Source organism: Populus euphratica, unplaced genomic scaffold, assembly GCF_000495115.2.
Source record: "Populus euphratica unplaced genomic scaffold, PopEup_1.0 scaffold37.1, whole genome shotgun sequence".
NCBI lineage: Eukaryota > Viridiplantae > Streptophyta > Magnoliopsida > Malpighiales > Salicaceae > Populus > Populus euphratica.
The window spans coordinates 429,225-447,981 of NW_011499909.1; the positions used below are offsets into that span (position 1 = coordinate 429,225).

General features: G+C 28.5%; 1 protein-coding gene across 1 annotated transcript; it reads left to right on the top strand.

The window, feature by feature from the left end:
• The first annotated feature begins 13,020 nt into the window (after nucleotides 1–13,020).
• LOC105133734 (serine/threonine-protein kinase PBS1-like) lies at nucleotides 13,021–18,296 on the top strand. The gene is made up of 5 exons (XM_011037826.1): nucleotides 13,021–13,670; nucleotides 14,219–14,427; nucleotides 15,497–15,686; nucleotides 16,902–17,293; nucleotides 17,413–18,296. Exons 1-5 carry the CDS (start codon nucleotides 13,550–13,552, stop codon nucleotides 17,887–17,889), a joined length of 1,389 nt encoding a protein of 462 aa, XP_011036128.1. The 5' UTR covers nucleotides 13,021–13,549; the 3' UTR covers nucleotides 17,890–18,296.
• The last annotated feature ends 461 nt before the right edge of the window (nucleotides 18,297–18,757 follow it).

An 18,757-nucleotide genomic window follows, 5' to 3' on the forward strand; every position in this document is an offset into this window, starting at 1 on the left:
ATTTTTTCAAGTCAAGGGATCATGAGTTTGCCTTCACACAGACCTAGACTGAGTGCATATCTCCATCTTGATTAAAGACATTGTTTACGTAAGGGTTAAAAGATTTACGAGGATTTTTACTTCCCATTGCGTGATTTAAGGTTAGAATTATAATGATTAAGAAAATAGTATATCCACTTAATTAACCATCAAATTATCGAGGATTCTTTATAAACCAATCAACTTTTTTTTTTATTTATTTATGTGGGGTGTCCGGGCCAGCTTATACGCACCACGTCTAATCCACACGGTCCACTGAATATCCTGCAAGCCCAATAAATAGATAAGGTACCGCACGGGTGACAGGCATGCATGGTAATACTCGAACCCAGGTGCGAAAGAAGGGGACAAATCCCTTCCAGGCTAGAACCTTACTTCCATAAACCAATCAACTTTAATTATACAAGGAATTAACATAGCAAGGGGGCACTTTCTTACAAGTCAATCAACAATTCCTAGTTTCACGATGATGATGATGCGTTTGAAATCAAAGTGTGAAGTTATGAAAGTATCGGTATCAACCAGTCAAAAAATATGAACAATCAGTATCTCTGTGCTGCCATTTTTTCTTCCGTGTATTTTAGTTCGGCGAAAATACATACATAGCGAGTTGAATTCCAAGTAATTTATTCCTGGGTGGGGATTAAATGATGTGACACCGTCGAATGAGGAGGAGTGGAGGGCGGCTCACAATATGCCAAGAATATTAGCGGTGTGATGCTTCTGCGGTTTTGCCTGTTCTTCTTGCACTCTCCCTTTTTCTGGTTCTGATCAGCTGGGAAGTTTGTGATCTCAATGTGCCCTTAGCAACAGCCAAGTGTTCTGCACTTGACTTTAAGTTTGCGACTGGATCCTCTTCATAACCATCACCCGTTTGGTTTTTGCTCGTTTTTCCATGTCACAAAATTCTGCGCTGTGCTGGGGGTCTCTCAACCAGTCACTCCTAGCACCCACGCTTCCTGTCTCCCACTCATTCTTTCTAAGAAAAGAACATGGGTGGCAATTTTCGTGTTTAATTAGAGTTTCAAAGTCATAAATCTTAAAATGATCTTTCTTTATTTATATAAAAAAAATAAGAAAAGAAGTAGATATTTATGCCTAGATATTTATGGCTTTATTTTTCAAAAATACAAGTCAACTAAAATATACTTCCTTGCAAGTTTAAGATTGAGTTGGTAGATATTGCAAAATTTTACGAAAATGTCACTTAATGAATCATATAATCTTAATTTGTTTTTAATACCAAATAGTATATATTATAAATCATGAATTATCACTAATAGTTTGATATCGGTTATGATATAATAATGACTTAACTATATATTAAGGTGTATATTGGAAACAAAGAATAGTCTAGTTTCTTATGTGATAGTAAATTCTTGAGTTTTTTTAATGAAAAATAATGTATATTTTGTGTGATTTCTTAATAATAGTTTTATCACTTAAAACTAATGAAAATATGTGACTCAAAATCCATTAAGCCATTCAAGACATAATCACGATAAAAAAAAAAAAAAAAAAAAAAAAAAGGGTCAGGGCTCTGATAAAGACAGTTCATAGAGATTGTGGACTGTTTAAGGTTCACTCAATTATTAAATTTAGATTTATTATTATTTGTAACTAGGCTCTCTCTTGGTGTCTTCCTCGATTTATTAGGGGACAAAAAAACTAGAAGTTTAGGAGAAATTACTATAATTCAAGATTTTTATTATTATTTTATTTAATCATTTGCTCGAATTTTTTTTCCTTGTCTAAGTTAATTTTTTATTTTACACCTTAATATTTATTTAATTGAAGATTAAGTTTTTTATTCTAATCTTGCTTTTTGTAAGATTTTTTTGCTTGTTTTGAAAAAAAAATATTATTTTAGGTCTTTTTGTTTATCTTCTTTTATTGGGTTTTTTTGACTAATTTTTTATTTTTATTCTCTTCTTCAATATTTAAAATGATTTTTTAAACAAACTATAAGGTTATAATTCATTTTTTATTTCACCCCTTTTTATTTTATTTTCTTTTAAATTTAGTTTTCATTTTGTTATAACTATTTTTTTTATTTAAGATAATTTTTTTAAATTATTTTTATTTATCTGTTTTCTCTATGATCTTCCACTGATTTTAAAAATAATTTAGATTTTTTGAGATAATTTTAATTGTTACTCTTTGTTGGATTCACTTTGACTAGTTAATATTAAATTGGTTAAAAATTAATTTTTTTTATTTAATTCAAGTCTAGAATTTAATGAATTAAAAATTTAAAATATATATTCAAATTTAAAAGATTTATCCAAATATTCTTGATTTTTTAAACTAATTCTTTTTTAGTTTTATCATTGATGCATGAACCATAGAAGGCCATGCCGCCACCCTTGGCTCCCAAAGTTTTATAGAAGAAAAATTGTACAACCACCCATAAAAAATCCAGGTCTGGTCCATAAGTGAAGCATGAACATCCTTATAAAATTAATATTGCAGCACCACCGAACATGGTGCGAGTATTGTCTAGGTATGGTTGCCAAGCAATAGAGTTAAACCAAAAAAAACAAACAAATAATGGCAAACATTGTGTTTTCCCCTTATTCATCTTTTCTCCGGTACATAATAAAATTAGTATTTAGAGGGTTTTGAAAATTTGGTAGAGATTATTTTTTAAATTGTTTTTTATATAGAAATAATTAAAATAATATATTTTTTTTTATTTATATAAAATTTATTTTTAATATTAATACATTAAAATAATAAGAAATTAAAAAAGATATATATTGTTTTAAAACACAATAAAACCACCCATCGCACCAAACACCCTGCAATGAAAGACTGAATGCTCCAATTTGAACCTTGTAAACTAATTTCTAAGTTCTAATGTGTATGCATAGCAGGTTTGAAGTCTCTTTAGTATTGTAATAATATTATAGTAGTAGTTATTTTTTAAAATATTTTTTGTTTAAAAATATATTAAAATAATTTTTATTTTTTAAAATTTATTTTTGATATCAATATATTAAATTGATTTAAAAATTTTAATTTAAAATTAAAAAATAAAAATATTTTTAATAAAAAAAAACCACAATTACAAGTACTAGCAGTCCATGCGATATCATTTCAAGACTGAAAAGTGAGAGCTCCGATATGAAAATAAGCATTTGACTTTCATTTTTTAGTCAGAGACAAAAACTGAGATTTCAGCGTATAGACTTTTCCCATTTCCCACTAATTTCTTGATCTCCTATATAGATGAATAAGATTGGTGGCACGTAACACTCCACGGCCGAACCGATTTTTTTAACCACGGGAAAAAATATTTAGTTAATGGAAGCATTTTTAAAAAAGTAAAATAAATTTGAGAATTGGGTTAAACTTCTATTAATTTAATAATATAATAAAAATAAATAAATTAAAAAAATATTGGGTTGGTTAAACAGGGTTAATATACATGAAAATAGAGTAACTTTATAGAATGATGGAATCATAAAAAAATTAATTATAAAAAAAATATAAATTAACATAGTATAATCTTTCAAACTTGCGCCATGAAAAATTAACAAAATCTTGATTAATAAAATATTAAAGAATAAAATATAAAAAAAATTCAATAAAAAAATTAAAAAAAAAACAAATAGAAATCAAATAAAGTAATGATAAAATCTAATATAAAATAAAATATTGAGAGGTGCAATTAAAAAATAAATTAAGAGGATGAAATAAAATTTTAAGGGATACAATTAAAAGGATAATTTAATTCAAAAAATGATTAAAAAAATTAACAATAAAAAAAATAAAGATCAAATTTGAAAGATAAAAAATAAAATAAGGGTTAAATTGAAAAAAAATATTAATTTTATGTATTATTTTAAATTAAAAAATAGAAAAAAAATCTAAAAAAAAACCGGAGAGTTGCTTTGAAGATGTGCAAGGGAAGGTTATGAAACTAAGAATGAGAGAGGAAATAAGGGGAAAAAAATAATTATTAGTGAAAAACTTGATTTTTTTTATGGAATACATTGCCCAAAAATAAAGGCAATGCCATGAAAATTAAAACATTATTATAAAAGTTGGATTTTAGCCAACACACCATCTGAATAGCATAAAAACACCCTTATGTCAGCATGAATATAACATTCAATTTAATTATTTAAATTAATTAATATTTTATAAATATTTAAATGAGCACTGTCCTTGATCAGATTCAACAATTAAAAAAAAAAAACCAAGAGCAAAGGAACATAAAATCCCTTGATTCAAGGCAAAGATAATTTTAATTCAAGGGTATTATGGTTATTTTACTATATATTTAAAATGAAAAGGTCAAAAATAGTTATGCCCACAGATGCTTTAATTGTTGCCTCTAAAAATATATTAATTATTTTACTGTTAAAAAAAGATTATCATACCTGCTTCCAAGATCATTTATGTTTTTGTTGACATTGACAAAATTAAAATTTTATTATTTTAATATATCGTGTAAATGAGTCTACATCAACGATAAAAATGCTATCGTAATTTTACTACACCTTTTAATTTCTTTTAATAGTTTAATAATCCTCCCTCCAATTTTGTGTTTGCTTTTGGAATGCTGTCCGTGGGATGATAGTTATGTTACCGCCTGCTCAATTTTTCACTCTTAAATCCATACGATGGCATATATCTACCCGTCCGAAACTCAAAAGAGCAACAACCATGGCTTTTTTGAAATCCCACAAGGTTTGCACGTCCGATTACTCAAGAGTTGAGCTCTTTTCTTGCTTGATATGATATATTTTGGTTTATGGAAAGTAAAAATTAGTACAAGATTCAATAATCGGTTTCAACAAAAGATTTGGGGGTTATTATTTCTTGATCTGATTTATAGAGTGAGGAGCTTTTTGGGTATTCGAAAATAAGGAATCTTGAATCCAGCTGGTTTAAGTAACAGGGTGGTGGACCGGTGGTATGGCTGAGGCGGAGGCGATGGCTTATGGGTTTGTTACTAGTGGTTATGGTGTTAGAGCGGAAACAAGGATTTGTTAGTGGTGATTTATGTGCATTGTGGTTTTGCAGTGGTTGTGAACTGCAATGGCGGAGATGGTGGTTTTGGTGAAGACGATAATGACAGGTGAAGGTGGTGGCCTAGTTGAATAAATGGTGGTGATTATGGTTGGATGGTTGAGACTTAGAAAATATTTGAGATTGTGTTCGCCTTGTTTTTTTAATAAGTATTTTTTACTTAAAATAATATTTTTTTTATTTTTTTTAATATCAGAATATTAAAATAAAAAAAAATTAAAATTTTTGAAAAATATTTTGTTCTAGTGACTCTTCTCTTTATAATAACCCATTTATAATTTTTTTTCTAATATTAACATATTGAGTTTTATAAAATGCTTCTGACGTTAGTTTAAAAAATGTCTTTTTTTCCCATAAAGATACTTAAATGGATGTTTGCTTTTTTTTTTTTTTTTAGTGTACATTAAGCATGAATAAAAAAAAAAGGACCATGGCATTATTACTAATCAATTAACATTCAGGAACAGGTGGGTAAAAAAATTAGAAAATTGATTAAATTGAAAAAACTAGAAAAAAATTAAAATAATTGATTAAATCAATTAAAATTTTAAAAAAATTGACTCGTTCGGTTTGGTTTTATAAGCAAAAAACCAAACCGAATTAAATTAAATCCAAATAAAAAAATCAAGCAAAACAAAAAAAATAAAGCCAAAATCGAGTAAAACTGAAAAAATCAAGTCAAATCGAGCCAAACTATTTTGACCCGATTTTTATTTTAAAAACCAAATTGAATAGAAATTAGTTGGTTTGAATCAATTTTAGTTTTTTTAAATAAAAAAATTTTGATTTAATTATACTTTTTGATAAAAACCAACATAACCAAAAATAATAACTACTACCCAAAACCTCTAAATTAAAACCTTGGTTCATGTCTCTCGTTACACTATAAAGCATCGTTTGAAATATATAATATCATAATTTAATGAACTTAACTTTTCTGGATTCTTAACTATACCATGTATATATAGTTTAAGCCAGCAAAAGATGTAATTAGTAAATGAATTTAGATCATGTTTAATTAACGGATTTCATATAAAACGTACGTTAATGATATAAATTTACAAATTAAATCATATATAAATAATAGAACAAAGAGTTTACTATCAATAGCAAATGAGATAAATGCACGTCACCAGAGAGTTAACTTGCAATATAATAAAATGCAAAGTTAGCGTGTTTTTTCTAATAAAAAGTATAAATTTTTTATTGATGTTTTATAAAACACGCACGCTATTTTCATATTATTTCAGAAGAAATTATAATTCATTATTTGGAAAGGAAAAAAGTATTATTAGCAGGGGCGGAATTACGAGAGGCAAGTACAAAATATTTTAAATTTTTAGTGTTTAAATATAAGATAATATAATATATTTTTATTTTAAATAAAAAAAATTTCTAATAATAAATTATATCTTAAGTTTTACCCCTTTCTATTATATAATTCCAACTCCACTCCTACAATCACTGCACCAATTGTATAAAATAATTTTTAAGACAACATCAATCTTTTTATAATACAAATGACAAAAACAAAAAGCTTATTTAAATTTTCAAATCTAATTGTATACATAAAATTTCAAAGAAGAATATCAGTTTATATACATATAATAATTAAATTTTATTCTCAAAGTAGAAAAACAATAAGAGGAGATATATAATGAATAAATGATACATAATCACATTGATTTAACTACGAGTGATGAATAAACAATAAAATAATCTGGTTTTTTTTCCATTAATAAATAAAAACAAAAGGTAATAAATTGTTATATTTTGGGCGAGTTTGTAATCCAAGGCATTGAGAGACCAAATTACTAAATTATCAAAACGGAGACATTACGTAAACAAAATAAAAATTATGCTGAGATAGCCTAAAATTCAAATTATACAATTTATTAATTAACTAAACTATGTATTTTATTGAATGGTGTTAAAGGTGTATCAACTTTATCGATTTACTATATATATATATATAGAGTAGCCATCTGACTATACGGTAAAATCTCTTGAAAATACCACTAATAAGACTTTAAAAATACCACAAATAAGAATACGAGTAATCTCATTATACAGTACAATCAAATAACTTTTTTATACCATCTTTGCCCTGAAATTTTTAAAATTTTACATCGATTTCAAAGGTTTTTCGTCTGTATTTCCCTCCAAATTATACTTTTGTTTTATAAGAAATTATTTCATTTTATAGAAAACTAAAGATTTTTAAAGTGATTCTAACTTAAGTCCTTGACTGAGAAATTAAAATAGTTTACTGATAGAATTGATACAGAAAATTACCTGGAAATAAAATTGACAATACCTAATAGTTGAATAGTAAACATATATTGTTAAATATATGAAAAGAACTTGGCAATTTATTGCCCCCCCTGCACCCAGAGATGTTATAAATTACACTAGAGTAACTGTACGAGGATAAAAGAAATAAAAACAACATAAATAGACTAGAACAACAAACAAAGATAAAATTATATTTAGTAATATTGTATAAAATAAAATAATTATTTTTATATTTTAGATGATTGATGATGGATAAGATATAATAAAATATAAAAAAGTCTATTCTACTATTAATATATATTACTATTTGATGCATGAGGATTTTTAGGAAAAAATATTGTTTTTTAGTTATTTTTTATTTTTTCCATTTGATTTGTTTAGGACTTTTATTGATTGTTTTTTTTAGATTTTTTAGATTTTTTTTAGATTTTATTTAAAGAGTTATAAATCTTTAAAGAGGTACATTACTTAAAAAAAATAATAAAATAATAAATTAGAGTTTTATATAATAATTCTTTACAATTTCAATTTTATCTTTCTAACTTGTTATTTTCTAGTATTATATTTTTATTTAGATCATTATCAAATTTTTTTTTTTTTTATATATATATATATATTGCTTTAGTTCACGTAGAGTTTTAAAGTTAATAGTGTTGTAATAACCATAGTTTTAAAACTCGGTCCTATCTAATAGATCGATTTAAAATTGAAAAAAGGTTAGGTTTAATAAAAAATAAAAAAAGTTAAAATTTGGGGTAACTTGGTTGATTTTGACAGGTTGACCCAATGATCAGACAAGATTTGGTAAAAAACTCAGTTGTAATCCGTTAACTTTTATTTTTTTAACTAAAAAGATATCGTTTTTATTTTTTAAAATAAATTAAAATTAACCTAGTGACCGGTCAAAACCTGAAAACCCAGCTCAAGTTTAAAACATTTGGTGATAACCCTAGTTATAAAACCTGATTTAAGACCTATACCGGTTTGGGTTTAGAAAAAAAAATAAAAAAAGGATTAACTTAACTTAACCAGATAAAAAACCTTGGTAAATTGTGACATGAGGTAAAATTTATTGATTTTTTTAGTTAAAATAATGTTGTTTTAATTTTTTATTTTTTATTAAAAAAACATTTCATTGTATTTTAGTTCATAAGTTTTAAGATATGAGAGAGAAAATCATCAGAAAAAAATTTGATCAACCATATATAAAGCATAAAAAAATAATTTTAATATTAATAGATTCATCATAAAAAAGAAGTTAAATGGAGGTTGATTTACTTTTTGAATATATTTAAAAAAGTAAATTAGAGTTTATAAATCTTTTAATTAGTCTAATTTAGGTTTTTAAAGTAGAGAGTAGTATTATGAAGATTTGTATTTTTAATGTATTTTAAAGCGAAAACAACTTGAAAATTGAGTTTAAAGGGCTTTGGATTTGTATGATTTGTTATTTTAATTATTGTAATGTATTGAAAAGATGTTGATATTGATAAAAAAAAGTATGTTTTAGTTAAATAAAAAGATTGAATAACAAAGAAGATACAATTTTAATGGAATAAATACATTTTACTCTATAATTTAAATTATCAATGTTTTTTTAAATAATTATCTTAATAATTAAAAAATTAAATAAAAATAGATTTTGACTAATCATTGAAAAAAAACTAGTTTCCAAATAATATAACATGGATTAATTTGACTAATCATTGAAAATAAACTAGTTTTCTAAACTAGGCTGTTTAGGACTTTTATTGATTGTTTTTTTTTCAGATTTTTTAAATTGTTTATATTATTTATTATATTTTATTTAAAGAGTTTTTAGAGAGGTACATTGCTTAAAAAAAAATTATAAATTAGAGTTTTGTATAACAATTCCTTACAATTTCAATTTTATCTTTCTAACTTATTATTTTCTACTATTATTTTTTTATTTACATCATTATAAAAATTATATATATATTGCTTTAGTTTACATAGAGTTTTTAAGTTAATAGTATTGTGATAACTATAGTTTTAAAATTCAGCTTGGTTTAACAGATCGATTTAGAATTAAAAAAAAGGTTAGGTTCAATAAAAAATAGAAAAAGTTAGAATCCGGGATAACCCTACTGATCTGACGGGTTGACACAATGATCAGACAAGACTCAGTAAAAACTCGGTTATAATTTATTAATTTTTATTTTTTTAATTAAAAGAACATCATTTTTATTTTTTTTAAAAATTAAAATTGACCTAGTGACTAGTCAAAACCTAGAACCCAGCTCAAGTTTAAGAGCTTTGGTGATGACCCTAGCTACAAAACTTGATTTAAGACTTATACCAGTTTGGGTTTAGAAAAAAAATATAAAAAGATTTTCTTGACTTAACCAAATAAAAAATCTTGGTAAACTTGTAACCCGAGGTAAAATTTATTGATTTTATTTTAGTTAAAACAATATTGTTTTGATTTTTTATTTAAAAAAAACATTTCATTGTGTTTTAGTTCATAGTTATAAGATATGAAAGAGAAAATCATCAGAAAAAAATAAAAAAAAAACTTTGATCAACCATATATAGAGTATAAAAAAATAATTTTAATATTAATAGATTCATCTTAAAAAGAAAAGTTAAATGGAAGTTGATTTACTTTTTGAATATATTTTGAAAAGTAAATCAGAGTATATAATTCTTTTAATTAGTCTAATTTAGGTTTTTAAAGTAGAGAATAGTATTACTAAGGTTTGCTTCTAGTGTATTTTAAAGTGAAAACAATTTGAAAATTGAGTTTAAAGGGCTTTGGATTTTAATGATTTGTTATTTTAATTATTGTAATGTATTGAAAAGTTGTTGATATTGATAAAAAAAAGCATGTTTTAGTTAAATAAAAAAATTGAATTACAAAGAAGATACAATTTTAATAGAATAAATACATTTTACTCTATAATTTAAATTATCAATGTTTTTTTAAATAATTATCTTAATAGTTAAAAAATTAAATAAAAATAGAAATAAGACTTTAAAAATACCACAAATAAGAATACGAGTAGTCCCAATACATAGTACAATCAAATAACTTTTTTATACCATCTTTGCCCTGAAATTTTTAAAATGTTACATCGATTTCAAAGGTTTTCCGTCTCTATTTCCCTCCAAATTATACTTTTGTTTTATAAGAAATTATTTCATTTTATAGAAAACTAAAGATTTTTAAAGTGATTCTAACTTAAGTCCTTGACTAAGAAATTAAAATAGTTTACTGATAGAATTGATACAGAAAATTACTTGGAAATAAAATTGATAATACCTAATAGTTGAATAGTAAACACATATTGTAAAATATATGAAAAGAACTTGGCAATTTATTGCCCCCCTGCACCTAGAGATGCTATAAATTACACTATAGAGTAACCGTACGAGGATAAAAGAAATAAAAACAACAAATAGACTAGAACAACAAACAAAGATAAAATTATATTTAGTAATATTGTATAAAATAAAATAATTATTTTTATATTTTAGATGATTGATGATGGATAAGATATAATAAAATATATAAAATAAAATAACTATTTTTATATTTTAGATGATTGATGATGGATAAGATATAATAAGATATAAAAAAGTCTATTCTACTGTTAATATATATTACTATTTGATGCATGAGGATTTTTAGGAAAAAATATTGTTTTTTAGTTATTTTTTATTTTTTCTATTTTATTTGTTTAGGACTTTTATTGATTGTTTTTTTTTCAGATTTTTTAAATTGTTTATATTATTTATTATATTTTATTTAAAGAGTTTTTAGAGAGGTACATTGCTTAAAAAAAAATTATAAATTAGAGTTTTGTATAACAATTCCTTACAATTTCAATTTTATCTTTCTAACTTATTATTTTCTACTATTATTTTTTTATTTACATCATTATAAAAATTATATATATATTGCTTTAGTTTACATAGAGTTTTTAAGTTAATAGTATTGTGATAACTATAGTTTTAAAATTCAGCTTGGTTTAACAGATCGATTTAGAATTAAAAAAAAGGTTAGGTTCAATAAAAAATAGAAAAAGTTAGAATCCGGGATAACCCTACTGATCTGACGGGTTGACACAATGATCAGACAAGACTCAGTAAAAACTCGGTTATAATTTATTAATTTTTATTTTTTTAATTAAAAGAACATCATTTTTATTTTTTTTAAAAATTAAAATTGACCTAGTGACTAGTCAAAACCTAGAACCCAGCTCAAGTTTAAGAGCTTTGGTGATGACCCTAGCTACAAAACTTGATTTAAGACTTATACCAGTTTGGGTTTAGAAAAAAAATATAAAAAGATTTTCTTGACTTAACCAAATAAAAAATCTTGGTAAACTTGTAACCCGAGGTAAAATTTATTGATTTTATTTTAGTTAAAACAATATTGTTTTGATTTTTTATTTAAAAAAAACATTTCATTGTGTTTTAGTTCATAGTTATAAGATATGAAAGAGAAAATCATCAGAAAAAAATAAAAAAAAAACTTTGATCAACCATATATAGAGTATAAAAAAATAATTTTAATATTAATAGATTCATCTTAAAAAGAAAAGTTAAATGGAAGTTGATTTACTTTTTGAATATATTTTGAAAAGTAAATCAGAGTATATAATTCTTTTAATTAGTCTAATTTAGGTTTTTAAAGTAGAGAATAGTATTACTAAGGTTTGCTTCTAGTGTATTTTAAAGTGAAAACAATTTGAAAATTGAGTTTAAAGGGCTTTGGATTTTAATGATTTGTTATTTTAATTATTGTAATGTATTGAAAAGTTGTTGATATTGATAAAAAAAAGCATGTTTTAGTTAAATAAAAAAATTGAATTACAAAGAAGATACAATTTTAATAGAATAAATACATTTTACTCTATAATTTAAATTATCAATGTTTTTTTAAATAATTATCTTAATAGTTAAAAAATTAAATAAAAATAGATTTTGACTAATCATCAAGAAAAAACTAGTTTCCAAATAATACAATATGGTTAAATTACTGTTTTCAAACTTGAACCAATAGGTTAACATGTGATTTAGGTGACCCAACACCTAAACTAGGATAAGTTTTAATAAAAATAGAAAGGGATTTGACTTAATTAAAATTTGGATTCATCCAATATCTATTCATAAAAAATTTTAGTCAGAACTATTAATTTGTTTCCATTTCTTTAAAAAAATTTATTTTTAATATTTTATAAAGTAAAAAAATCAAATTAACCTAAATAACCGAGACAACCCACGTAACGTATAATCAACCTCCAAATTGGATTTAAAAACTACGAGTAAAACATTGTTTAAGTCCCTGAGGACGTGCAGGCAAGCGGTGCAAGGTTGATCATGCACCTAACTACAAGGAAAAAAAAGTTCCGTTACGAGTGACTTCACGACCTGCAAAACAAAACAATGGAATTAAATCTTCTTGTTTCCTCCGTCAGTCCCGCCATTTGACCTTTTATAATTAGTTCTCTCGTCAGTTCACACCGTTTACGTTATGATCTTCTAATGAAAATCCAAAGCCAACATGGTAACAAAAATTTCACTGCTTAAGCGGTATGAATATCCAGACTCGCACACTATGGATAAAAAATAAAATAAAAAGAAATTGTAAAATTTAATAGCGGTCAAAGACAGGCAAGAAGAGAGGGGTAGAGTGTAGAGAGAGATACTTACACAACCTCTCTATCTCTGTATAAAGTTGGAACGTATACAGTTAGTGGTTAGTGTAGACATGAGCCGGCTTCTGTCTTCTTACGTTCTATTCTCTCTCTGTCTCTCACTGCCAACAATCCCCCCTCTCGCTCTCCTCATAAGCAAGGAATGACAGGCACCCAAGAAAAGGTTTTTTCTTTTTGGTTCTTGATAAAATAAAGTCTCTTCATATTCTCTCTCTGTTATTGCGATTGGTGTTTCTTCAACTTCTCGATTCCTTTACTTTGTCGTTTTGACTCATCGGATGGAGATGGAGAAGTTAATATTATCCTGACCGTTATAATTCCATTCCATGATTCTTTTGATGGGATTTGTGTGAAATATTATATATCAAATGGGAAAAGAAGAAGAATAAGAAGGCAAATGTTTTTTAGAGTAATGAAGCTCTGATTTGAGTTTTGGATTGCTCCTGTAAGTTTAAGGATTTGTGAAACGCTTTGTTATTGGATTTCTGGAGATGGGCTGTTTTCCTTGTTTTGATTCAAGGGAAGAAAAGGAGCTGAATCGACAGAAACAATCTGATGCTCTGAAGCAAACTTTGCCTATTGTTCCTTCTAACATCTCCAAGTTGTCTTCTGGTTAGTTTTCGTTTTATTTCTTTTTTATAATCAATTTCTTTGCTTTTTATGAATTAGCTGTTTCTTCATATTTGTCATTGCTTGATCTGATCTGGTTACTTTCTGATTTTGTAATGTTTGTCGATATCACATCAATAGCACTTGCTTTGCCTTTTCTTTTATCCTATTTTATTACGAGTACTTGATGATGAAATTCTAGAATGATAGACTTTAGATTGGTTCTGGTAGACCCCACTGGATTTTCATGCAGCTTGTAAAGAGTTTTTCATTCTTTGGTGAAGTATTCGAGCATTCGGTTTGGATCTGATCGGTGATTAGAAGGTTGGAGATATTGGGTGGGGGTATTAGTAACTTAATTCAATTATCAATTGTCTCTTTGGAACCATCATTTATTGGAGGTTCAATTCATGACCATTGCTATGCAACTGTTCTATTGATCTCACTGAATTTGAGGACTGAAATTCTTAATCTTATAATGCCTAGTTGAAAGTAAATGAATTTTTTTTTTTTTTATCGATCTGAGTTCTTTGTTTTGATGGAATTTACAGGATCTGACAGGCTCAGACCAAGAAGCAATGGAGGACAATCCAAAAGGCAATTGCCAAGTCCAAAGGATGCACCTGGTGTCAATATAGCTGCTCAAATTTTTGCTTTTCGTGAACTCGCAGCTGCAACCAAGAATTTTATGCCGGAGTGTTTCTTAGGTGAAGGGGGATTTGGACGTGTATATAAAGGGTGTCTTGAGAGCACCGGTCAGGTAAATTCTTCTTCTTCCCCCCCCCCATCTGATTAACAGACCTATAAGCACTGATTTTAGACCACCTATTTTTTGTCAATGAATTATCGTGCTTGAAATAATGAGAGGGATGAAGTAAAACAACACAAAGATCCCCAGGATCCTAAGCAAATATATTTAAATTCGATACAAGACTGATTCCAAGCTTAAATACTATTTGTAATCACTTGAAAGTAAATTAAAGCCACTGAACAACTGGATACAGCAGAAAAGAAGACTACAAAATCAGTCACTGCTAAGAGATATATGATCAATTTACTATTTGCAGTTGTGAAGGCAAAATGTAAACGAGATATATTTTCTTTTGTTATGGGTTTATTATCACAGGATACCTATCCAACCTACTTCATTCACAGTTTAGCACAAGAAATCGATTCTTAATTGTTTTCTCCTTTACTTTTCAACTTAGATGAGGATAGAAATATCAAGTTATGAGGACCTGTCTTTGTTTATTACAGTCCCTTAATTGGGTGACAAGGATTAAAGCTTTGTTAAATCACCATTAGATCAGCATGGTTGTTAAACTCTTTGCAGTGATTTTAGAACCATATAGTTCTTGACGATCTCATATGTACACACTAATTAATCCATCTTTGGTATCCTTGACTCTGAAGTTTGTGGAATCAATTTTTATATCTGTATGGAGCCATTGATATGCTAATAATCTAATGAGTCATTGATGGTATCGTTTTTAATTTGAGGCCAGTTAAACATTGACCAAACACTTATTCCTTAAGTTTTTCTTTGTTGTTTAACTGACATTGAATCCATTCCTGGCTGCCGTTGTTGCTTGAAATTAATAATTTTTTAGGGAAGGCAGCAGATGGGATTGATTTTGGCAACAAATAGTTTTGCTCTTTCTGCGAAGCTTAAATTTATGATGCCTTAGTGAAAGTCTGGTGGGTTTCTGGTCAGAAGTTTTTTGACATTCCCATTATACGTTGATGAACTAACATGAGGGCATCAGCTTTTGAGAGTGGTGGACATAGTTGATTTTTTTAATTTCTACTCACTTCCTATTTTTTCACAGGTTGTTGCTGTCAAACGATTGGATAGGAATGGGCTCCAGGGTAATAGGGAATTTCTAGTGGAGGTTCTCATGCTGAGCCTTTTACATCATCCAAACCTTGTGAACCTGATTGGCTATTGTGCTGATGGGGATCAGCGGCTCCTTGTCTATGAATTTATGCCCTTGGGATCGTTGGAAGATCACCTTCACGGTAACATTACTTGGATTTCTAAATCTTCAATTTTAATTTTTGTATCATTTCTCTCTCAATTATTTGTATTATCAAGGTACACTAGCTCCTCTGAAGTTACTATCAGTGTTAACCCAATCATTGAACTTTCAAAATAAAATTACTCTACAATGCTGAGTCATCAAAGTGATAAATATTCCAAAGAAAAATTTCAAAGATAGGACCAGCTATGAAGCATCATGTAAGCTTTTTAATTTGAGGTTGGTTAAAGCAAAGAAGAGCATGGTCATGTCAGGTTATTGGAGAATCTAGTAGGGACATCCTTGATGACTTATTAAACCAATGACCTTTCTCCACTAATTATGGTTAGAGGAGGTATCATGATCTCTCTTTCTCCTCCCGCTTCCTTGTAGGTGATACTGATTTTCTTTAATGAAAAACTCAGTGGTGGGTAGAAATCATGATGCATGTTCTCTTGTCTTTCTATCTCTTCATTTTGTTTAGCTCATCTTTAACAGCATTGAAACATTCCATTAACATTGTTGGATTTATTCTGGTTTCTGAGGTGGATTTTATTGTCAATGAGATCATAGCATAGAGAGTGAAAGTGGAATATCTTTCATCATAAAACTAGCATTTGATCAGAGTAAAATTTTGTTCAAATAAGTTAGTTTAGTTGTACAAGGTTGTTCTGATTTCTGAGGTAATGCACTAAATAAATATCAGAGTCCTTATTTCATTTTCTTAATTGACGAGTTTATTTTTGAGATATTAGAAGCAGAATTTACTGCTTAGTGATACTCATTGGCTTATCATTCAGATAGATTGACCGTCCACATTAATATTTATGGACTCTCAATTCATTGGTTGGTTTCTTTGAATAACAGCTTCAAATATCAAAGATTGTGTCTGTTGCAATTTGAATAATTTGGAATAGGAAGTAAAATTTATAAGGGACATGATGGTCACATCATCAAATAAAGAGGCAGATGTTGATATATGAACATGGGAGGTTATTGAAATGTCAAATATGCGCACATAAGGAAAATGACGTTTCATGCTTGAGATTTTAGGATAGTGTTGATTGAAGTTAATGCTTGGTGTGTGCACTACAATTCTGGAGTTGCTTTTCACTGAACATATTTCATATTTTTTGACAATTAAATTACACATTATTAAGAGGAAATAATGGCTATTTATTTTATTTAACTCACTGGTTGATGGATCCTTCTGTAGATCTTCCACCTGAGAAGGAACCACTAGATTGGAACACAAGAATGAAGATAGCGGCTGGTGCAGCCAAAGGTTTGGAATACCTGCATGATAAAGCAAGCCCTCCTGTTATTTATCGGGATTTCAAGTCATCCAACATTTTACTGGAAGAAGGATTTCATCCAAAGCTTTCTGATTTTGGGCTTGCAAAGCTTGGCCCCACTGGGGACAAATCACATGTTTCCACCAGGGTTATGGGCACTTATGGTTACTGTGCTCCTGAGTATGCCATGACAGGACAATTGACTGTAAAATCTGACGTCTACAGTTTTGGGGTAGTGTTCTTAGAGCTGATAACTGGTCGTAAAGCAATTGACAGCGCTCAACCACACGGAGAACAGAACCTGGTCGCATGGGTAATTAACTTTGACCATTCTGCAGTTTAGCCCATTCTCTATGATCTTTTTGTCTGTACATTTTTCCTATGCTTATGTGATAATTGTGTTTTGATGGAGGAGCTGTTACCATTATGCAGGCACGTCCATTATTCAGTGATCGCAGGAAATTCTCAAAATTGGCAGATCCACGGCTGCAGGGACGTTATCCAATGAGAGGACTCTACCAGGCTCTGGCTGTGGCATCCATGTGCATCCAGGAGCAGGCTGCTGCGCGACCTCTCATTGGGGATGTGGTCACTGCACTTTCTTATTTAGCAAACCAGGCTTATGAACCTAATGGTCATGGCCACAGAGGTTCAGGGGACAGGGATGAAAAAAGACAGAGAGATGAGAGAGGTGGACAGTTATCAAGGAATGAGGAAGGTGGAGGATCGGGACGCAGATGGGACTTGGATGGGTCCGAGAAAGAGGACTCACCAAGAGAAACTGCTAAGATGGTAAACAGGGATTTAGATAGGGAACGAGCAGTCGCTGAGGCCAAGATGTGGGGAGAAAATTGGAGAGAGAAACAACGCCAAAATGCTCAAGGAAGTTTTGATGGCAGCAATGGATAATACACAAATATTATAATGATGCCTGGCATCATATTTCCTAACTGTTTAGTTTCCTGCACTTCAGTCACCATCACCGAGTGAAGAAGAAACATCGGAAATTTAAGCTTTGCTTTGCTGCTTGTAAGGGATTTGGTGCCAGTTAGTGTTCTTTATGTTGAAACATAGAACAAGAAGATGATGATAACGAAGAAAAGCATAATCTGAGAGTGTACATTATCATCTAGGAGAGCAAGAAAAGAACAAGACGTATTCAAAAAATTTTGAGAGTTAAAGACGTCTGGGTCATGTTCTTGCTCTTGGAGGTTCCTTCCAAGCATAAACATTTCAGCTGTCTGTACTCTGTAGTCTTCTTCGACGACATTTTACCGGCCAGTGAACATAATTTTATCAACTAATTGATGTGGTAATCTCGTGATGCATTCTTTCACAAATATTTTACCAGAGCACAAAACAATCTTTGCATTTAAAATATTTCTTGTCAAGGTGAAAAAGACTCGATGCATCCGTTTAACAGAATAAACCCTCCTTCCCCTGTCAATGACCACTTACCATTTTTCCCAGAGCTGCTCTTTACTGGAATATGACTTGGAAATGTACAAGTTTTACCCATACCCTGGTCCCAGGTGTACCATGTTTTATCAGTATGGAAGTGCCTGTTGTGTTGCTTTAGATGACAGGGAAGTTCGTTCATAAAAGAGAGATCACAAGGAGGAAGTCATGCCAATAACGAAACGGAACTCACGAACCTTCAACATGTGGCCTTCTGGTTGAAGTGTTTTATATGGCAACCAGAATATCACATGGCCTGCCCAAAATCAAGGGTCAATCAGAAAAGACCGCATGAAATTGGGCTCACAAGAGGCTGCAA